The sequence below is a fragment of the Physeter macrocephalus genome, chromosome 12 (genome assembly GCF_002837175.3).
Source record: "Physeter macrocephalus isolate SW-GA chromosome 12, ASM283717v5, whole genome shotgun sequence".
Classification (NCBI taxonomy): domain Eukaryota; kingdom Metazoa; phylum Chordata; class Mammalia; order Artiodactyla; family Physeteridae; genus Physeter; species Physeter macrocephalus.
Genome location: NC_041225.1, coordinates 38,069,035 through 38,092,268, shown reverse-complemented (window position 1 = coordinate 38,092,268; position 23,234 = coordinate 38,069,035). Strand labels below are relative to the sequence as shown.

General features: G+C 44.8%; 2 protein-coding genes across 7 annotated transcripts in view; one reads left to right on the top strand and one right to left on the bottom strand.

Annotated features, from left to right (window-relative positions):
• Positions 1-7,097, top strand: part of SMC6 (structural maintenance of chromosomes 6) — a 75,725-nt gene extending 68,628 nt beyond the window's left edge. For 2 of the 4 annotated variants that reach the window (XM_007127334.4, XM_007127335.4), the window contains 3 exons: positions 685-837; positions 4,231-4,328; positions 5,166-7,092. In XM_007127334.4, the coding sequence (XP_007127396.2) occupies positions 685-837; positions 4,231-4,328; positions 5,166-5,280 (366 nt within the window). In that variant the 3' untranslated portion in view covers positions 5,281-7,092. Of the gene's footprint in view, positions 1-684; positions 838-4,230; positions 4,329-5,165 lie in introns of all 4 variants that reach the window. The other 2 variants (XM_028496691.2, XM_028496692.2) reach the window with 2 other exon arrangements.
• An 8,605-nt stretch (positions 7,098-15,702) lies between these two features.
• The window catches only part of VSNL1 (visinin like 1), a 79,681-nt gene continuing 72,149 nt past the window's right edge, over positions 15,703-23,234 (bottom strand). For 2 of the 3 annotated variants that reach the window (XM_007127333.3, XM_007127331.3), the window contains 2 exons: positions 20,705-20,920; positions 15,703-16,099 (listed from right to left, as the gene is read on the bottom strand). In XM_007127333.3, the coding sequence (XP_007127395.1) occupies positions 15,902-16,099; positions 20,705-20,920 (414 nt within the window). In that variant the 3' untranslated portion in view covers positions 15,703-15,901. The remainder of the gene's footprint in view (positions 16,100-20,704; positions 20,921-23,234) is intronic. The other variant, XM_007127332.3, reaches the window with a different exon arrangement.

The following is a 23,234-nucleotide window of genomic DNA, read 5'->3' as shown; positions in this document are numbered from 1 at the left end:
GCTATCTTAGATTAGATTCAGTGCAATCCCTATCGAGATTCCAAAGGCATTGTTCACAAAAAGAAAAAACAATCCTAAAATTTGTATGGAACCACAAAAGACTCCTAATAGCTAAAGGAATCTTGAGAAAAAAGAACAAGCTGGAGGCATCACATTTCCTGATTTGAAGCTATGTTGCAAAGCTATAGCAATGAAAACAGTATGTGTTGGCGTAAAAATAGACACATAGACCAATGGAACAGAATAGAGAGCCCAGAAATAAACCCAGGCATATATGGCCAACTAATATTTGACAAAGGAGCCAAGAATATACAATGGGGAAAGGATAGTCTCTGATAAATCATGTTGGGAAAACTGGATATCTACATGCAAAAAATGAAACTGGACTAATGTTGGTACTTTTATTATTAAGCCTTTGGACTTTTGGTATGTTAGATCTGGTTATGGCGAGAAAATGTTTTCAATTTGATTCTCTCACAATAAAACAGAAACCACCATTACACACCTCGCTGTTTTACTCTAAAATATTTTGAATAGAATAGATATCGTTTCCAAGTCACTAAATGATGTTTTTAAAATCTTTTTTTTACTATAAATTCATCCTTTCTAATGGTAGCCAATCTTTTTTGTAAAGAAATTAATCTGTTTTTTTCCTATACTTTGTTTTTTGTCAACTCATTCAAGGTTCAGCCTGGAGAGGGAAACAAAGCCGCTTTCAATGACATGAGGGCCTTATCTGGCGGTGAACGTTCGTTTTCCACAGTTTGCTTCATTCTTTCTCTGTGGTCCATTGCTGAATCTCCTTTCAGATGCCTGGATGAGTTTGATGTCTACATGGTAGTGCTGACTTTTAAATTCTCTAATTTTTTGGTTGTTTGAAATGTGTATTTTGAAAGGAAGCAATTCATTCTTTAGTTTTATCCATAACAGAAAAGATCCTGCTCTGACAGTTTTGTCTGTGATAAGTGATAGAGAAGAACCAAAGAATTCCAGTTCTCTCCCTTGCTAACATACCACACTGGCAGGGACCCTGTCCTGGATTTGCAGCCTTTTCCCCAGTTTGCTTCCATCTTCCGTTTCTACACATAATTATAAGCAGTTCCCCACGCTTGCTTTCCCTGACTCTCGCCACTGTTCTCTGCCTTCCTGCACAGCCACACTTTTCAAAACAGCAGTGTGTGTAAGTAACATGAGGGAGAGAGAACACTGGACTTCGAAGTTAAAAAACTGAAGATTGAGACCTACCTCTGTCACCAGTTACCCAGCTGACTTTGGAAAAGATATCTATCCTCTTTGGGCCTCAGTTTCTCCATCTATAAAATAGATTATTAACCTTTCCTACCTCTTAGGGTTAGAACGAGGCTCCAGTGAGGTCCTGTCTGTAATGTGCTCGCTGTGGTGCAGGCACATAGTAGGGCCTCCCAAATCAGCTGTTAATCATTCTCTTAACTGCTTCATGCCTCCTTCTTTACTAAGTCCACTGTAATCTGGGTTTAGACGACAATACTCCAGCAAAACTTGTTTAGCAAAAATCATAAGAACTTTAATTCGGTGAAGTATATGGCACCACAGACTGACCTTCCATCTCTTAAACTGTGTCTTCTTACCTCCTCTTTGTTCTCAGTGTGCCAGTCTGCCTCCCCTAATTCGGGTGCCCTTAAATGTTTGAGGTCTTCTTTGTTTTTCATAGTGGTGTTAATTTTCCTGGATATCATGTTCTACCTACCCCCGGCCCCCACACACACAGACACACACAGTCCCACAGTCTGCTGTCTACGTTTGGATCCCTCCCAAAGCTAAGCATCTCATTCTGACATCTCTCTTGTTCTCTGGACCCGTGTGCTCGACTACCTGTGAGACCTCATCTAGTGAAAAACCCACATCTCAAACTCAGCATGTCTGAGTCTGAATTTTTCTACTCCAAGCCTTTCTTTTCCTGAATTCTTTTCCTTGATTAGTTGCAAATTGCCATTTCCAACCCAACACCTAACTGCAAAACCAGTGATTTATCTGTGATTCTTCTTTCCTTGTTACACATTAAGTCTGACCTCTGTCTCTTCCTCTTTTAAAATATCTCCCTGGTCTCCGCCCTCCGCTCCTTTCTGTTACCTCTCCTGTCCTCACCTCTTGCTTGTTGCCTTCATTTCCTGTCCAGACTCTCAGACTTCAATCCTGCCCCTTCTCAGTTCCTCCTTCACTGTCTTGCCAGGTTTACATTTCTAAAATCTAATCGTAGTCACTCACTTGCTTGAAAATCTTTGGTTTAATTCTGAAGGGTGACTTTGAAGCCCGTCATGATATAGTATCCACTGACTTTTTCAGCTGCACTAAAGCTGTTTGTGATTTTCCAGACTCTGCGCCTCTGCCCGTGTGCTCTTCGTTGTATGTCACACTCCGACTCATCTCTCAGGACTGGGTTCAGATGTCCCCTTTATGTAGCCTCCGTGACCACCACCCTGCCAGGCAGGATTAGCGACTTCTCAGAGCTTCCTCAGCACCACCTGCCATCAACTCGTGCAATTATATTATTTTTATATTTTATAGTATCTAATATTATATATTATACACATTTTATTATTATATATTATATTTATATATTTTTCATTCTATTGCAATCCCCTATTTTCATGTCTGAATCACCCACCAAATTTTCAATTTTGAAGTTATCAACTCTGTCTTAATCATATTTCTAACTCCTAATGCCTAGCCCATAATTAGGATTTAGAAAATGCTTATTTACGAATCAGAATTCATATTTGTAAGTGCTATATAATCCTTCAGTGGTTGTTTTTTTTCCTATGCTGTCACTGCTGAAGATTAGTTAGAAATTCCTCTGAGATTTGGCTTCAAAGCTGATTCACAAATCATAGAAGATGATTGCTCTTTCCGTATAATATTTTTGTCCAAAATGCTATTATGTAGACTTATCACCCATCTTATAAGTCAAATTTAATTCTGAACAATTTCTTTCTCTTTCAGAAACTTACAGGTTCTTAGTCAGAATGACATTTTGCCTCATTGAAATTATTCAGAAAAATGTACCCAAGTTCTGAGAACAATCCAGTGGAAATGAATAAATATTTCTTGATGCATTGGCAGTTTTGTTATTAAATGATGGGCTTCCCCAAGGCATTGTTTTGAAAGGACACTTTTCAGTTTGGGCAAGCTCTGGTCACTTCTGTTAACGTTAAGTTAGATTACTTTAGGGATATGCCTGATGGAAGAATTTATAGAGTAAGAGCCACTGAGCGGGGTAGCTGGGACACAGGGCCCCTCTGTCTCCGGAGCCCACGTTCCAAACCGCCACGCCGTTCGGTACAGCCACACACGGTTTCATTTGTCTGTGTTTTCAAATTTCAGGACTTTTCAAGGGAGGGGAGACGTACTTTGATTTTTGTTTTTTTCTGTTATTTCACTGAGAAAATGTAGGCACACAGTTTAATTCCTGTAGTCAAAACCTGTTATAACCAAGCATTTTTTCCCTATACATGGATGTGCTGTTTAACTTATTTTAAAAGATTCAACTGAGAAATTAGTCTGTAAATTCAAATTGATTCACATTGTACAAATTGTAGAAGGTGATGGGACCAGAGTTTTTAGAACACCTTAATCATTGAGGGAAAACTTGAGAGACTCAGTACGTTTGAATCTGGTCACCTTTGATACTGTTCTCCTGAGTAATTAAATATTACTGTAGAAATCAGATTCACTCTGCAACATCTAGTTGTATCTTTTGACTATCTTCTGATTATTTTAATTGTTAAGTATATTTGAGGCAAGGGGCTATACTTTCTTTTTTTTTTTTTTTTTTTTTTTTTGGTGGTATGCGGGCCTCCCTCCGTTGCGGAGCACAGGCCCCGGACGCGCAGACTCAGCGGCCATGGCTCACGGGCCCAGCCGCTCTGCGGCATGTGGGATCCTCCCAGACCGGGGCGCGAACCCGGTTCCCCTGCATCGGCAGGCGGACGCGCAAACACTGCGCCACCAGGGAAGCCCAGGGGCTATACTTTGCCTATAGAAATTCCTGGAAGATACATGTTATTCAGTTATTTTCCCCTAATAATTTTAGATACTTCTTTCACAGTATGTATGAATTGCTCAGCAGCATAGATGAGATCATGGATGATCCTTGGGTAAAAATCCAGGGGTTCGTAACAAGCAGTAGAATGCTGCTTTCACAGGAACATGATTGACACAGCAGCAACTCTGACTTCTGCCTCTGTTCTCCAGGATATGGTTAACCGGAGAATTGCGATGGACATGATACTCAAGATGGCAGATTCCCAGCGCTTCAGACAGTTTATCCTGCTTACCCCTCAAAGCATGAGGTAACTTTTTAAAACTCTTCTATGAATTATATATATATATCAAGTATACAAAAGGGGGTGAGAAATCTTTTATATTCTTAATTTTAAAATGCAAATGCATAAATGACCAGTCAAAAGAAAAATTAACCCCTAAACTAGTTCCAGAGATCGAATGTAGTTTTCCCGTATTAGATATTTAAAATTTTGTTTGTGTTATCTCCCATTAACAGAGGCAATTTAATTGAATATGATTATTGACTTGTTAATATTTCTATTTTGAATCTGCTCTTCTGTGGTTATCATGACCCAACTAATATAAAGTAATTTTAGTAATTCTGCTTAGACTGAAGAAGCAATTCATGATTTCCCTAGTCTTGATTCTTTTCCTGGTGACTTACAAGTAGCAGTCTTCCTAAATGGAGAACGCTGCTCTGCTGTCAATCAGCATTTATTAGGTACCTCCATAGTGTCAGGCTCTGTGTCACTTAAAAGTTGATATTCTTTCTCTAAAGTGGTCACTCGATCGTATGGGGACTCAAGTTTATGACTGGAAATATTCGGGTGACTCCTTCCTGACTAGACAAGAAGAATAAGAGTTAGAGATAGTTGATACATAAATCTCCTTCATTTTCTTTTTCCTCCAAACTGAAAACCCATGGCATTTAGCAGGAAGTTAATTTTTTTAAATGAAAATTTATTTCCCTATTGCAAGTTATATTTCTCCTAGAATTCCAGATATCAGACATACCCCCGCATTAGCAGCCATTTAGACTTATATTTTCATGAGGTAGTATTAGAATTTTTTTTTTATGAAAAAATTTTCTTGGAAATTGGAATAATTAATTTTGCTTCCTCTAGTTCACTTCCATCAAGTAAACTGATTAGAATTCTTCGAATGTCTGATCCTGAAAGAGGACAGACTACGTTGCCTTTCCGACCTGTGTCTCAAGGGGAAGAAGAAGACCGGGGTTGATTTACTGTGGCTGACTGTGCCACACCCTCATGCTGAAAGACCTGTAAGGGGAGACGTCGGGACTATGGGAAATAAAACGAAACTGAAGACATTCTGCGGTGAAGGAGACTCACTCATGTATCTGACACAATAAGCCTAGAAGACCGGCCACAGCCCGCAATTTAAAATTATAATTACTTTGCTTTGAGAAAATCAACTTCATAGTACTGGTTTTAAATCTTTTTAAGTTTGTTTGTTTTTCATTTTAACCATCTACTTTTATAGATTATTTTTCAGAAGTTTAAAATTTTGTACATATGTACATGTACATATCTGTTTAGTTTGGGTTCATTTCTATAGTATTTTGTAAGAATTAAAATAAACATTTGATCACCTGGTTATATTTAGTTTTGCTTTTCCGGAATATTACATTATTCTCATTGCAGGGGATGGGGCAGCGCCCAGGCGGGCTGTGAACAGGACCAGTTTACAGTAGATTCATTGTCTGTTTTGTGCTTATTAATGAGGAGGGACCTACACAGGGCTGTAGGAACTTTGGTCACAATCTCTGCAGGTCATTTTTAACCCTAGAGATACAATTGCAGATTTGGACGGTAGTTTTAATTATTGTGTTTCATCACATTTAAGATGCTCTCTATTAAGGCACGTTCTTGGAGCTTTACTAAAGCACTGCCAGTCCTGACACGGTGCCTTTCTCTGAGTCCCTTAACCATCATCCATCCTACTAAGTGTCCAGCCCGTGTCGGAACTGGGTTATGACCCACTGGTGCACCCTGACCTGCAGCGTGATTGCTTTGCTTGCTTTCAAGTCCCGCAGTTTGCAGTCCAGAGCATCTCAAGCTCTGGCTCAGCCGAGAGAGGACACAGGCCAGAGGGGCTGTGCAGACCAGGCTGAGGAGAGAGGGCCGGGGAAATTGGGGCAGAGGACAGCTCCCCCTGGAGCAGAGAAGTAGCTGGGAGCCGAAGGCCCAGCTGCTGATAGGGAGCTGATGTCAGTTAGAAGACACACCCTGATTTTAGAGTTGTTAAAAAGTGTGCTTCTTAGAATGATAAAATATAGCTTGTTGTAAGCAATGGTATTTATGAACTTTTTTTTAAAGAAAACATGAGTAGAACTCCTGCTTGTATTCTCTATGTTTGATACTAGGATTAGTGCTAACCTTTTTAAAAAGATGTGGATATCCAACAAGAAGAATTCCCTATATTGCTAGCAATAAATATTTGTGAAATTGAAAGGAAGTATTTTAAGAAAAAGACAGTATTTTAAAAGCAGTGACACTTCTGTAGTTACTGAGAAAAACTGGATTTTTTTTTTGGTGAGGGGAGAGAGTCTAATTTAGTCTTAAGTTGAGATCCATGGATAAATGAGAAGTCCAGAAACTGTGCTTTTCTAATCTAAGAATTTACAGAGAGAGAAACTGTGTGCCGCATGTTTTAAACATCCTCCACTAACAATACAAAGTCTGATTTTTTTAAAGGTACATTTATAATTCATTTGTATCAAAACTATTTTAACATACATGTGCTTTTTCAAATAAAAAAAATGAAGTAGAATATACCAAATGCATAAACTTTTATTCGCTAAACAATTTCAGTGTCTGAATTTTTGTGGTAGTTTTTTAATGTTGTGCTTCTTAATACAGAATGGGAAGTAGAATCCTCAGGTATCCAGGCATCTCTTGTTGAGTTGAAGATTATTCATTGCTTTGGCCTCACAAAGTCTTGGTTTCAACTATCATAAATGAAAATATTTTCAATTAATATTCTAATGGTAATATTAATTAGAATAAAAAGAAATTGCTTTTTTGAAATATGTGTAACTTCCAAAAATAAAACTTTAAATTTACCTGTAGTTAAAGTCTTCCTTTTGTGAATTGGGGAAGATATTATAATTGAGAGAATCAAGCCTCTTCATGAATAGCGACTTGAATACTTCATAGAGATGACTCTTCCACCCCTGGTTTTATCAGCAGGGCTGGTGTGACTGAACTGAGTCGAGTTGTGAAGTCCTGGGAAACAAAGAAGAAATGCTTCCTCTTTTAAATCCTGCCTTCTCATAACTTTGGGTTAGACGTGATTAAAATCGTTCTTAAAAATGACAAATGTGATTAGTTTTAATAAACCAACATTTAAGTAATATTGTTACTCATACTGTTCATCAACACTACAGATTCAGGCCTTGCATTCTTAAGTATTTTCCAAATTTTCCCTTCTCCCTTCCTCCCACTCCCTGGTGCCTTTTTGCATGTCTTCAAAGTGTCTGGGCTGTTTATATATGGAGACCAAAATGCTTCAATTCTGCATAAGAAACTATTGCCTGGGACTCACACACTGGATCAGAATTGTTGCTGACGATGATGAAAACCACGTGATCCAGCGTGTCTGATTAAAAGTTTCCCTGAATGCAAATTAGATGCGGTAAAAATTAGTACACAGGGTGTCCTGAGTCAATTTTCTGCTTAGATTTTTGACTTGTTTATTCATCTGCTTAGAGGCCTATACTTTGCACAACTCAGATAGTCAGGAGAAATGGTTTGAAACCTAGAGTTCTAAAAGTTTAAACAGTTATTGATATTTCATAGCTTGAACTAAATGCCTGTGGACTTGAAGGTATATCAAAATATTTTTTGATATATCTTTGAAGAGTTTTGTTCTTTAAAGAGTGAATATAAACTAGCTGTTTCTTTGAGTCAGCAAATGAAATTTTCTTAATTTTATATAGTATTGATACCTAGCCTATTTCATCTTGGCTATGACATCTGGATAGAATCCACAGATACTAAAGCGGCCTGAGAATACTCACTAATCATCAAGCTTCAGGGGCCTTTTGCTGCCTAAGTTTTCTTCAGTTTAAGGATATAGAGATTAATTCATTAACATGAGTAAGTTCCTGCCATGTGCTAGGGGCTATTTTAAGCACTGGGAATCCGACTGTAATATGAAATCTGCCCTCATGGAGCTTAAAGTCTAGTTAGAGAAACAATACCATGCATTATATCAGATTATGGTAATTGCTATGAATAATAATAAAGCAGGATAAGGAGTTGAGAGTGGAAGGGAGTGGTATTTTGGATGAAGTGTTAAGGAAAGACTTTGCAGAAGGTAATGTTTAAGCAGAGGCCTGACACAAGCGAGAGAAGAGCCATGGAAAGATGTAGGGTTGACAGTTCCAGGCAGAAGAAGTGAGTGCAAAGGCCTTAAGGTGAGAATGAACTTCATGTCCAAAATTCTCAAGACCAGAGAGCTTAGTGAGCATAGGGAATGAGGTTCAGAGGCAAAGAAGTAAGATGGCCTCAGGTCCCAGGCAGGTTGTCAGACCTGGTCTGGTAAGCATTTTCAAAGAATCCCTCTGGCTGCTGTGTGAATGGGTTAGGATTAGAGTTGGGCAAACATGGAAAGAGCAAGCAATCTGGAGGCTTTTGCAGTGATCTAGGTCAGAGGTCATGGGGACTTGGACCAGAGTGGTCGCGATAGAAGTGTTCAGATTCGAAGTCCAGAGGCAGTGAGACTGCTGATGAGCATACAGTTGACCCTTGAACAACACAGGGGTTAGGGGCAGTCAAAAATCCGAGTTTAATTTAGAGTTGGCCCTCCGTACGCGCGGTGCCTCCTGTCTCCCTTGCACATCTGTGGATGGGCTAGCACTGTAATATTTACTATTGAAAAAAATCCGCCTATAAGCGCACCCACACAGTCTGAATCTGTACTGTTCAAGGGTCAGTTGTACTGTGGAGTTGTGAGAGGAATCAAGGATCATTGGCCTGGGGTCTGGGGCCTGGAAAACCGCACGAGGGGTGGTGTCATTCACAGAGCTAGGGAAGGTGCGGGGTGGCTGTGGAGGAGAGCGATGGATGGCTGGTGGGGAGACGTACAGCAGCTCTGATCTGAGCAGGCAGCGTGTGAGACAACCATTTAGTTAATCGGGTATCTGATGGGTAACTTTTCGTTGGTAAATGTAAGAACTTGGGAAACAGCAATATAAAGTACGAGCCTAGAGATCTATATTTCGCCTGCAAAATGCTGGGAAGAACCCAAATTGCATGCCCAAAATATTTGGGAAACTGAATTGCTTACACAAAAGGACCTAAGGGAACAGTGTGTCATTTTATTTAGAAGCTCTAATTGACTGTCATTTTCTCACTAAACCCCTACACCTCTGGTGCGGTAAGGCTCTCTGAAGACATCTATTAAAGCGTGTGTTTTACTTCCTGACATGGTTTCCAACGGTGTGGAGAAAATCAGCATCTGGCCTCTTAAGGAAAGTGGTTCATGTTATTCATCTAGAGACCGTGATCCTGAATGAGGGAACTACAGGGGAAAGGAAGCCTTAAAGCAACGTGATTCCCTTTTAAAAACAGTTCAGAGTTATTTAAGAAATAAAAAAGAGGAAATATGGAAACTTAGGTCTTCTAAATGCAGAAAGAGTTCAGACTAGGATAAAAGTAGGACATTTGGGGGCATTTTCCTTTCAGAACAGCAACAGGAGTTAAAGAGCCAATTAACATGGAAACCAAAATAGTAGCTGAGCATAAGCTGGAACTGATAGAACCCAGGCCCACTTGAATGATGAGAGGATGCCCACAGCTGGTCCTTTCTGAAGGGACCACAGGCTGGGAGGGACACTGAGGTTCTCAAGGATGCCCGTTGCTGAGGGTGTGTGTGTGTGTGTGTGTGTGTTTAAATGGAACTCAATTACAGAAGTTGTGTTAAACACACCCTTCAGTTCATGGCTCACCTTCATCTCTGGTCCATGCCGTACTTATTTCCTTTCACCTCCTGTCTTCATTCCCTGATGCAGATTGTATTTTCTGAAGATGACCACAACAAGGGATCCCTTCTGTGTCCTTCCAAAACCTTGCCTTGCCGAGCCTAATTCCCTTCTTAAACTAGACAGATTTGTATCTCCCTTATAACCATTAGAATGACAGCAGAAATGTGTAACTTCCAAGGCTAAGTCAGAAAAGGCAATGAAAAGAAGCGGAAGTCCCACCTTGGTCTCTAGAACACTCATGCTGGATTCCTGTGCCACCACGGAAGCCGTGTGACTTCCCTGAGGCTGCCACACCATGAGGAAGCCTGAACTAGACTAGCCTGTGTGGGGAAACCACACGGAGAAGCCCTGGGACTACACGAAGAGAGGTGGTCAGCCACCCTCAGCTGCTCCAACTCCCAAGTCCCCCATCTCACTGCAACCGCAATAGACCTCCCAAGCCAGAGCTGCCCGACACAGTCCTTCCTGCCATCCTGGGCCAAACAACCATGAGAGGTAATACAATAATTATTACTTCAAGCCATTAAATTTTGGGGTGATTTGTCACATAGCATTAGTAAGAAACAGATTTAGGCATCTGAAAAAAAGAGTACCCAGACAACAATAAATATAAACCATGTGGCACTGGCTGGAAGGACCTTGAGGAGGGTTAGAGTCACAAATGCATGAATCCAAAGGGCCTTGAGGAAGTTGCTACTGGAAGCCTAAAGGGCCTTGGGGAGAGTGTTAGCAGAAACTTAAGACTTTCAAGGATGCTCCTGGTGAAAGCTAAAAGAAAGTAAGGAAAATGCCATCGGAAGCAGGAGCAAAGGGGACCCTTGTTATGTAGTGGTGGAAAGTTGGCCTCACTGATGCCACAGTAACGTTGAAAGTAGGAAATGTACCTAATAAACTGGTGATCTAGCTGAAGACATGTGCAGGTAGAATGTGAAAAGTACCTCCTGGCTTCTTGCTGCCTATGACAAAATGTGAGAGGGGAGAGATGAGCTAAAGAGCACGCAGTTACAGGTAAGGAGCCGTTTTTTATTCCCACACTCTTCCAGATGACAACTGATTTTTAAACTATAAAGTGGCTTCAGTGCAAAATTAAATCCAGGGTAGAACTGTAAGACCCTTGGTTAGGACCTCAGAAAGATCTAAGGCAGTGCTTTTAGACCTTTTCCGACAGAAAAAGGGCCTTTTTCTTTTTTTGGAGGCGGGGGGGGCGCGCAGGGCTGGCTTTAATTATGTTTAGAAAGGAAAGTGGCTGTGATATGAAAGACTTAATGAGGTTAGAAATCTAGAAGGAAATGGAGCGGGACTGGATTCCCAGGAGGAACGAAGGCAGCCGTCAGAGAGAACAGGGACGTCCCTGTGCGACTTCCAGGCCAAAGAGAGGTCATCCACTCAGGGCCCGCACGTGGCGGGCAGGGGCCAGCAACCAATCTGAGAACCACATCTGCCATCGTTACGCAGAGCAAGGGGGAGTTGTCATCACGGGGCCATGGAGGGGGCGCCACCTACAGCCGGCGGGGGGGGTACTGGGAGTGCCCACCCCCCTGCCAATCAGCCACGTCAATCGCTGGGCTCCCCTCGGCTGGGCTGAGCGCTGACAGCTGGCCTGCTCCCTCATGGCTGCCTCTCTGGGGGGCAAGTGGATGCAGGGGCTGCAGACGAAGGCCCATGGGCCGTGTGACAAGGACACCTGCCGAGACAGGGCCCCATGCGTGTGACGAGGCCGGTGCGGCTGGGGGGTCCTTGGTGGGGTGTGGGGGACAGGCTTCCTGGGCTGGGCTCCCGAGCCTCGGTTCATCCTTGCCGAGCCGCGAGTGTGAAAAGGCCTTTTTCTAAGGGCGTGACATTCAGGTCCTCTCCATTAAAGAACAGCCTTCTAAGAATATTAGGGGTATTGTTCCTTAGTAATCACACAGTGAGCCCTTTCTAATGGAGTGGATTTTATAAATTGATACATAAAAAACCCTTAAGAGTTGTTTGTTTTTTTTTTTAAAGAATTGTATCAGCTTAGACTGAAAGAGACAGTACAAAAATGAAAAGAAGGTATTGTACTCCTGAACTTTTATGGGCAAGCAGTAGGCAGAGAAAATTACTCAGCTATAAACAGACTACTTTTTTTTTTTTTTTAATAAAAAGGGAAGGCTAACTCAGAGGGTAGAAACAAGAACACAAAATGCAGAGCCAAAAGCCATGGAGAACAACCTGCAGAAAATAGGACTCAGCCCTAATCAAGGAACTTACAAGGCGTACGTGGCTGGATTTCAGAATTTCTACGGACCAGAGACTGCTGCGAGCTTTCCAGTCTCCCCTCTTTTGAAAGTGTGTCTCTACTGCAGTTATACTTCACCTGTCCCAACATTCTATGTTGTGGAAGGGGGAAAAGGGGCAATAATTATCCATTGGGTTCACAGGCCTTTGGATCAAAAAGAATGGTACTCAGGGTGCTACACCTGATGAACCACATCTGAGGAGCCTGTAGATGATGAGATCTGGGGCCTCAAGCCTGACCCTGAAGTCGTAATGGGATAAGACTTTTGTGGTTGCCTGGGAGCAGGTGAACGCATTTTGTATGTGGAAGAGATGTGAATTGTGGCTACAGGGCAGACTGTGGCTGATTGTTTTCCAGAGAGGGTGGAGACATCTCTCCTGTTCTTCTAGAAACTTGTTGTAACCTATCAAGACGTAGAGTTTAATTTCCTTCTTGACTATGAATAGGTTTGTGACTTTGTTGTAACCAATAGAATGCTGGAGAAGTGTTGCTTCATGATTATTGAGGCTAGGTCAGGAAGGAATATGAAACTTCCAGTTTCTTAGCAGGAATACTTTTGCTGGAGACCTGAACCATCAGGCAAGTAGTATGACTGCTCTGGGGCCTCCATGCTGTGAGGAAGAACAAACTAGCCCATGTGGAAAAGCCCTGAGGCTGGAAGAGGAGAGATGCCCTCTCAACTGCCAGCTGCTCCAGGCACCCGTTGCAGCTCAAGCTTCCGTGTGACTGCAACTGCACGAGACACCCCCAGCTAGAATCATCCAGGTGAACCTTCTCAAATTCCTGACCCACAGAAGCCATGAGGAATAATAAAATGATTGCTTCTATTTTAAGCCATCACATTTTGGGAATAAGATGTTATGATGCACACCCTGGAAACAATTCTAGTGTGATATTTGCTTTTATTTTATGTGCCTTTTGTGTACTTTTGTGAGAATGTCTTTGTCATTTATATATATTAGATGGTGCGATAGATTTTATTGTTTCTTTTTTCCCCTTTCAGCCTTGTAAAAACATGTGCTTGTTGCTGTGTGTACATCAGTTTCCAGCTGAAGCCTAGTATGCCGCAGGGTGCATGCACCACGTCTTACCTAGTCCTCTAGTCATGAACCACTAGGTTGCCTCCAGTCCCCACTCCAGAAACAGAGTTGTCCCGGACATCCTGGGACAAGTCCCCATACATCCTCCTGTGAGAGCTTCTTGGGGCAACAAACCCAGGAGTGGAAATGCTGGGTCAGAGGACATATGTACACTTATTCTAACCAATACTGCTGGACTGCTGTCAGGACCCTGCCCCAGTCGACACTAGCAGAGCAGAGACGACTAAAACAAGCACAAAACAAGATGTTTGTTTGCTGGCCCAATTTCTACATTTTATTTATTTACTTACCAGTGAGTCTGCTGCAGGGTTTGTTTTTCATAAGTGCCCCAAGTACCCGCGTGGCTCACTTCCTTCACTTGGGTCTTCCATTAGTGTCACCTAACCAGCCTATAGGAAACAGCCACTGCCGCATCCCATAACTCTCCCTCCTTCTTTATTTGCTGTGCTTTTCTTCATAGTTCTTACAATTAGACATTTGTGTGTGTGTGTGTGTGTGTGTGTTTATTGTTTATTGTCTGTCTCCTCCCATACGAATGGCGTTGGGTGCACAGAGGGTGATCAGTGAAAATTTGCTATGAATTCATTGCCTGGAGCTTGACTTAACCAAGTGCCTTTCCAAGGAGTCTCCCCAGCTCCTCACCCCAGCCCGCCCTCAGTCAGAGGAGGGCACATTGGGAGGCACAGAACATCTCTCCCTGCCTCTACTTTGGACTCACCAAGCACAGGGGTTAAGGGCACCAGGACATCCTATTAGCCCTTGGGACTGTTCTCTCTGGGGGCGGAAGTGTGTTTCTGTCGGGGTTTCGGGTACCGTCGTGGCCCTGAATGTTTGTGGGGAGGTTTGCTGGCTCCCAGTTTCTTGCTGAATGGATGAATGGAATCACCAGGCCCTGGTCTGTGGTCTCATTTAATGCTCCTAAGACAGACAAAGGAGGAGTATTTAGAAAAAACGGCGCTCCATAAAAAGTGAATAATTTAGCACTGTACTGTCTGATACAATAACTACTGGCTACACGTGGCAAATTAAATTTAAATTCGTTAAGATAAAATGAAAAATGCAGTCCCTCAGGCACACTAGCTGAACTGGAAGTGCTCAAAGGTCACACGTAGCCAGTGTAGGAACAGATGTTTCCATCATCCTAGAAAGTTCTGCTGGACAGCACTGTAGAAAGAAAGGGTCTCATTCAGGCTTGTTCTGAAAATGCAGGCCCGCCTTTAGAGTTCTTGATGGAATCTCCCTGCCTTCCTTCCTCATGCTTAAAAGGGTCAGGATTTTGTTCCACCGTTAAAACAACGAGTACACGTTTGATTTGGAAAGACAGCTTTTTGGAGGACGCTTCTCAGTCAGCTAAATGTGTCCACATAGTTGTGTAAAACACAGTGCGTGGGTAGCACCACAGTCACACTGAGGAAACATTTATTGTCATATAGTGAGCATTTTTTGAGAACGAGCAAGTTTTATGTTTTATTTAAACTTTACACGCCATATTAATCGTCCCTCTTTTGAGGGCCAGGGTGAAGCATTGGGAAGTTGCTTTTTTCCCTTTGGTTGTCACTAATTCTTTGAATTCCCAAGTTGCGTGTTCAAAGGTAAATTTAGTAAGTTGTTGCTATTGACCCTTGACAATTATGAACATCTGTTTCAAATTTAAAATTCTGAGATAAGAACTGAGGGAAAAAGTCAAATGTTATAAATTTATTTGGGACATCTATTGCCACCTCTTTGGAAGCCTTTGAAAATTCAAGCAAACTCAACACACATACATCTTTTTTTTTACTTTCAATAAATAATATCTTTGAGTATATGTATATATAGATAGATTTAATTAATGAGTCATTTAGCAGTGTTTTTAAGTTTTATACTGCATTAATTCCAACACAGCTCTTTCCAGACTGATAGGATGCAAATGAGGTAAGAATTAAGGCAAACCTAAAAGGCATGCAAATTTCGTACATTTATATTCACGGATAATACAAGCTCTTGTGTGTGGACCACACAGAGGAGTCAAGGGCCCCTCTGTGTGTCTGTCCAGTACTATTTTACAGGAGAATGGTGACACAGCTTATAATTCAGTTACATTACCGTGAGGGTTTCAGTGCTACTAACATTTATGTAATCAAGGAGACACGAGCATTAGCAAAACATGAACAAGAAATCATATAATTCTTTGCAGCACATTTCTGCCCAGGCTTTGGGGGAGGAAGGTTTTTTTTTTTTTTTAATGAAATGATATCACACATATCACATTGTGGCAGGTTGTTTGTTTTATAATATATGCTTTTAAAATTCATTAGCAAATGACATTCTCATGCACACAAGTGTTTCAAACACAAGAAGCAAGTCCATTTATAGGTAGTCCAAGCAATATTTGTGTGTGTGTGTGTGTATGTGTGTGTGTGTGTGTGTGTGTGTGTGTGTGTGTTAATAGCTGCAGACTGAATGGAACATTGAGACTTTTGTGCAGTCCATAGAGTTGACCTCTGCTCATTTCTGAATGTCGCACTGCAGAAGTAATACGATGGAAGGGTCGCTCTTTGCAGCTTCTTTGAATTCATCCAGTGTGATCTGGTCGTCTTTGTTCTTATCCATCTTGCTGAAAATCTTGTCCACTCGCTGCTCGGGCGTGAGGCCATCCTCATTCATTTTCATCATGATCACGGTGCCCACCATTTTGTAGATCGCCTTGGGAAAACAGGAAACAGACCATAAAGTTCTCCTATGATAGGGTAAAGAATTTAAATTTACTTCAAAGGACTCCTTAAATGGTTCTAAGTAAGAGAGTGGTGGAATCAAACCTGTGTGAGTCTCATGACCAATTGGATAGAGAAGAATTTCATGTGATTCCCAGGTTTCTGACTGGAGGAAGTGATTAGGAAGTGTAGTGGTGAGATCAAGAATAATGGATTAGGAACAGGTTCAGGAAGGAAAATGATGAGCTCAGTTTTAAACATTCTGAGTTTGAGGTCAGATGAGAGGCAGCAAGCTCTACTCCTTGGAGATTTAGGAAAAGATGAAGTGTGGTCCCAATTTACAATCTGTTAAGAAAGCAAGCAAGGTGGACCAGTAAAATTTAGCCCTGAAAGAAGTTAGTTTAGGGGGATCTGTGAAGTCAGGGACTCTGTTCATAAGTCAAAGAACAGAGTAGGAAGCTTCCATTTTCCAGTTCAATTAATTGTGCACAATTAATTCTCAAAATGGGAATTAAATGTAGAAATGAGTTTCTTTCTTAGGAAAGTGCCTTAAAAAAATAAATGCTCATCTACACAAAGACTTGCAGGGGAATATTCATAGCAGCTTTTTAAATAATGGCCCAAAAGTGAAAACAGCACAAATGCTCATCAACTGGTAAACAGATAAACAAAATATGACATATCTTTACAACTGAATACTATTTCAGCAACAAAAAGGAATGAAATACTGATACATGCTATAACATAGATAAACCTCAATAAAAAAAGGCCAGATATAAAAGGCCAAACATATCTTGTACGATTCCATTTATACGAAATGTCCGGAAAGACAAATCCATAGAGACAAAGTAGAAGGGTAGTTTCCAGAGTCTGGGGGTACCAACAGGCATGAGGGACCTTATTGGGAGAATTAAAATGTTCTAAAATTGGATTACGGTGATGGCTGCATACTATGGTAAGTTTACTAAAAATCATTGAATTGTAAAGCTAAAATGGGTGAAGTTATGGCCTTTTAATTATAACGCAATAAAGTTTTAAAGAATGCCAATTAGAGGGCTTCCCTGGTGGCGCAGTGGTTAAGAATCCGCCTGCCAGTGCAGGGGACACGGGTTTGTGCCCCGGTTCCGGAAGATCCCACGTGCCGCGGAGCAACTAGGCACGTGAGCCATGGCCGCTGAGCCTGCGCGTCCGGAGCCCGTGCTCCGCAACGGGAGAGGCCGCGACAGTGAGAGGCCTGCGCGCCGCGATGAAGAGTGGCCCTCACTCGCCACAACTAGAGAAAGCCCACGCACAGAAACGAAGACCCAACACAGCCAAAAATAAATAAATAAATTTATAGAAAAAAAAAAAAAAGAATGCCAATTAGAAAGAGTAAACCATAACAAGAGTTTCATTGAACAAGTAAGATGTCTATTGAGATAAAAAATATTTTGTTTGCTCATTTTTGTAACTAGAGTGTGTTGATTTATGGTAGAAAAAAATCTAGGACATTTGACTTTAAAAGAAGCAGACTATTGGGACTTCCCTGGTGGTCCAATGGTTAAGACTCTGTGCTCCCAATGCAGGGGGCACGGGTTCGATCGCTGGTTGGGGAACTAAGATCCCGCATGCAGCATGGTGCAACCAAAAAAAAAAAAGAATCAGACTATTGAAATTTCATTTGAGGGACAATTGGTAGAGGGGGTCCTGATTAACCTAGAAGCCTGAGTGGTATGTGAGGGAAAAGCAGACATGCCTGGACTTTAAAAAAGAGACAGATGGGTCATCCACATGCAAGCTGCTACTCTCACTCTGTCCTCTGAAGGGTGAAATGAAAAGGGCTCAAAGGAGCAACGGGTAGAAAGGCTGTTAGCACGACAAATGCACCATTGATGAAGACACGGCAAAAAGAAATGTAAACCCAAAAAGTCCACCCTGGACCACATCTAACAACTCTGAACATGGCCAGGTCTCATTAACCGTATCCAAGATGCAGCCCTGCAATTGGGGTCAGGGACACGACAACCAGGAAATGACGTTCCAGAGGCAGACTCACACTTCACACCAACCTAGGCCAAGGGCATGTCAGGCTCAGAACTAAATATGAACGTGTTCCCTGACAAATGCAAGGAATCCCCGTAGGCTCACATACTTCCTGGGGCACTCCAGCATGCAACGAAATATGTAGCACTGTCTTCTCTGAAAAAAGGATGTGTTATCACAGGTGCTTTCCCAGGAAGAAATAACTGTCTCAAGTACTCTCTTATTCAACCAAAACTTGTGGACCCATTAGGCCCGTGCCCAGCACTTCAGGGCAGATGCACTGTCCGTCACTGGGGTTACGTGGCCCTTGCTGGTCTCTCCTAGCACTGACCCTCCCTCATCACAGCACCTGCCTCACTCTGCTGTCTTTGCCTGATCACTTGTGTGGACACAGGCCCTTGCGTCAGTGAGCTCCTCCAGGGTGGGCACTTGTGTCTCTTCACGTCTCTCTCCCCTCCACCTTGCAGGAGGTTGGCGCCTGCAGAGAAGCTGACTACAGGCCACAGGAGCCTAGAGGGTGGTGGGCAACTCTGGGGTGAAGTCGGCCAAGAAGCCTTCTTGGACGTGGCAAGATAACCTAGACCTTGAAGTGTGAGAGGATTTGGATGGGCCCAGAGCCCTGAAGGACGGTCCAGGGGAAAAGCATGGTAGAAGCAAAAGTGGCCAGCTGTGCGTGTGCAAGAGTGAGGGGCCCCGGATGGGCAGTGAGGCCGGAGAAGACATGCTAGCAACATTGGCTGGACCAGCTGTCGGAGATCTGTGTGCCTGTGCCTGGCACAGAGGAACTGCTCTGTAAAGCCTTTTGATCAAATGAATGAGCAGCTCCTGAAGCACAGAGATGCTGTAAAGACTGTATCAGTTATTGATACCTTGGTTCTGGAAAGGTAGCTCAGCAAAAAGGAACCTAGAGGCCAGAAAGGGTGCCAGGGTGCAGGTGCAAAGGGCCAGAAGTTGGTGAAAATACCGGAGATGGAGAAGGGGAGCCACATGCAGAGGAAACATGAAGGTGACACGGCTGATTAGAAGGAAAGAAGCTGAGAGTTGAGGTGGATGGTATTTCCAAGGGAGACAGAGCCTCGAGAGCTAACTGCCGGTTACTGAGCATTTCCTACATGGGAGGCAGCGTGCCATGTGCTTAATCGTTACCACAGACTTGGAGCGTAGGTTTTATTACCTTTATTTTTTCACGAAGACACTGAGGCTCTGGTGCCCTCAAGGCCCTATAGCCAGGAAAGCAGCAACGCCAGGCCTGACCCTTGCTGCTGTTGGGTTTTCCAGTTTACTTGGGAAGGTAAGTGGGTACCAAAGGGAGAAAAGGAACTAAAGATGCCAAGGGAGGGTGGGTAAGTGGAAGGCAGGGCTCCAGAGGCCACAGGAGGAGCGAACTGCGCTGGGGAGCCACCCCAGGGGAGGAGAGTGAATGTAGCGTGGTGGGCATCTGGGGATTTGGTCACTTGGGTTTTGGCTACTGTTTCTTCCCATCAGCCCCCAGTTTCCATTTGGGGATCCACCCTCCCTGAATCTCAGCTCTGTGGTCTGGACGGGGCCTCACCCCAGCTCCAGGATGGGACACTTGGCTCTGGCCTGTGGCAAGTGGTGCATTTCCCCCCTTGGGTCACACTGGTCGGTGCAGAGGTGGACACACATGCTAAGACAGTCAGTCAGTGAAAAGGCACTGATTCATTCGTCAGTAATTGAGTGCCCACCGGGCTCCAGGACTGTTCTAGGTTCTAGGGATACAGCAGTGAGTGAGCAGAGTCCTCTCTTTACAGTGCTTGCGTTCTACCATATGAGGTTATTTGGGGCAGTGATACACGCTGTGACGAAAAATCATGTTGGTAAGAGGTTAGATGGCCCTGGGGTGGGGCATGGGCACTCTTTGGGGAGGGGAACGCAGGGAGGAAGGCCTGCCGGCAGGTGAGATGAGGGCACAGCCCTGAGTGGAGTCAGGGGCCCGGGGAAGGGCCCTGGGCAGAGAGAGAGGACATCAAGGCCCTCACGTGAGGCTGTGTGTTCTGGGAAAAGCAGGCAAGACCAGGCATCTCGAGCACGGTGTGTAGGGAGGAGTGTGGAAGATTAAGGTCAGAGCAGTGGGCAGGGGGTCCTGGGATGTCTGCACAGGCAACTGAGAAAGAAGCCTGTTCCCATGGAATGATGGGAAGCTGGGGGCCGCAGGCAGGATCTTGTGCCCTTGGAGGAATGGGCAGTGAGGGAGCTGGTCTGAGTCAGAGGGCGGCGTCCAGAGGGGCACAGCTAACACCAGGGCTGGAGAAACTGAGTCCTGATACCATCCTTTGCACCCACTAGGCGTACGTTTATGGGAGATGTCTCGCTGTGAGCATGGCTGGTTGAAGTGGCGATTGACAGCCAGGACCCAGCAGCTTGGACGTGTGACCCAGCGCCTCGACGGAGCAAGGGAACGGGACGGAGAAGTCAAGGCCTGGCAGGGCTCCTGGCTGGGGGCTGGGAGGGGGCTGCCGTAGGCCTGGGCCCCAGGGAGCCTCTTCCCAGGGCTCTGCCCGCCGGGCCCACAGCAGCCCCGGTCCTGACCACAGCCCAGCGGCCGCTGCCTCACCTCAATGATCTCCAGCATCTCCACGCGGGTGATCTTGCCGTCGCCATCCAGGTCGTACATGTTGAAGGCCCAGTTCAGCTTCTGTTCAAAGCTGCCCCTGGAGGTGATGGACAGGGCACAGATGAACTCTCGGAAATCGATGGTGCCGTCCCCGTTCTTGTCGAAGGTTCGGAAGGCGTGCTGGGCAAACTTGGAGGCGTCTCCATACGGGAAGAACTACAGAGCAAAACACACAAGGTCAGGTGTCGGGAGGGGACGAATCGCAGGCCCCCGAGTCAGAGACCAGCGCTCGCGTGCTTCCTGCTCCCAGCCCAGGCTCTCCCGGGACCGGGGACAGGCCCGCCTGGCGGACAGGGTTCGGCCCGGCGCTCACGGCCCAGGGCTGGCCCAGGGAGGCCACCTGCCCGGCTGTTCTCACTCCCAGGCCCCTCCTGTGGGTGAGGCTGGGGACACTTCGGGCTGGCGGGGCCTGGATTGGGGCCGCTAGGATTCCACATCTGCGGCTTCGGAGCCGACTTCTCTCCTGCACGGGGTGGTGCTACCTGGATTTCCACGTGCCTCTGGGGGTGACAATCCAGGTCCACCGTGCGCGGGGCCCGAGTGACATGACCCCGACCTCCGGCCAGCGGATCCCCCGTCCCCAGCCCTCAACGGTCTGCCTGGGTGAGGGTCCAGGGTGCGACTTCTTCTTACGGGCACTTTTTTTTTTGGCAGATCATTTAAGAGCTACTAAACATAGAACATGACTGGGCTTGTTTCTGAGAGACATAAAGAGGTGACTTCTCAGAGCCGACGGGGAACTCTAGGAGACCGAGGATGGGCGCAGGAAGGGGAGGAGGGGCAGATCCCACAGGTGGTGAGAACACGCAGCCCGAGGCGGTGGCCCCGGCCCCAGACTCGCGTCTGGGCCGGTGACACACAGCAGGGATCCCGGTCTGATACCTGACCTTCTGCCCCAGCAAAGCTAAAGGACCTTCTCCAGGTGGAGCGCAGGAAACCAGCAAATAAGCCTCTCACCCCATTCCCAAAACCAAACCAAAGCACACCACGTGGTGTTTTAAAGCAGAGAAGGTGTGTATGTGTTTCTGGACGAATAAGTCCCGCAAATACAAAACTGAGGGTGCCGCTGGCGGTCCTGTTCCTGCGCAGGTGTTGCCACTTGCTAAGTGGGCCTGGCTGGCCGCACACAGACGGCCGGCATCCTGCCCCCTCTGGGCTGCGTCCTCTTTCTCGCTGTACATCCTGACCTGGGGCTTGCTGAGCTCGGCGGCCCACTCCTCCTGCACTGAGAAGCACACCGGACAATAGAAAGTTTCCCTCCAGAAGCAAAATAAACATGTCATGGCAGGAGCCAATACAGGCGGGCCAAGGACAAGGCAAGTGTCCCAGGGGAGGAGCTGACTTCGGCTTGTATTTCAGTAGCTCCTACTTTCAGATGCCAGGATCTGTTCTGGCTGCTGTGGCTGTGGGAGAAGCCACCCCAAAACCTAGTGGCTTGAAACTGCGTGAATCATTTTATTAATCTCAGAAAGCAAAAATATGACAGCCTCTTCTAATCAAAGAACTTATCCTATGACTACAAGCTTCATGTACTCTGAACTGTCCTTTCCTCGTAACTCTTAGGACACCAAATGTGTGTGGGTTTTTTAGGTTTGTTTTATTTTTTCCCCCTCACAGCAACCAATTTTCCAACTGGCTGGACACCAGCTGGGTGTCCTACAGTTCAATTCAATTCTGACCCGAACTGCCTGGAGTTACAGCAGACACCAGAGGGTAAGGGTTCAGTCCCACAAGACTGCGCCCACCTTAAACGCCAGTCACAAGTCCCAGGTTGCCACCTGTTCCTCTGAGAGACCTGCTACGAAGTTGGAGGATTCCCACAGCCCTTCCTCAGGTTGGGTAATTTGCTAGAACGACTCTTTATCTACTACTAAATTCAGGAAGGCACTTTATTTACTACTACCAGTTTGTTATAAGGTTACAACCCAACGGAGGAGATGCATAGAGCAAGGTGTGGGCATGGGGGTGTGTGGAGCTTCCGTGCCCTCTCTGGGTGCACCGCCCCCCCAGCCCCTGGATGCGTTCACCAGCCTGGAAGCTCCCCCAGCCCCATAGTTTGAGGGGTTTTATTGCAGTTTCATTATGTAGGCATAGTTGATTAAATCATTGGCCATTGGTGATTGAACTCAATCTCCAGACCCTTTCTCCTCCCCGGAGGTCGGGGTTGGAGCTGAAAGTCCCAATTCTCTAATCTGTCGTCGTCTTTCTGGGACCAGCCCCCCTCCCAACCCTGCCCCAGTCCTGAAGCTAGGGGTCCCCCAGCCACCAGTTATCTCGTTAACATACAAAAGACACTGTTATCACTCCAGAGATTCCAAGAGCCTTAGAAGCTTTTGTGTCAGGAACAGGGGACTAAGACCAAATATGTATTTCTTATTCTCTCTCCATATCATATGTGCCCTGTGCATGAGTGGTCTTCATCTCTCTCTAGGGGTGTGCTGTTTGCTGTTGTGTCACCTGCTTCACATTC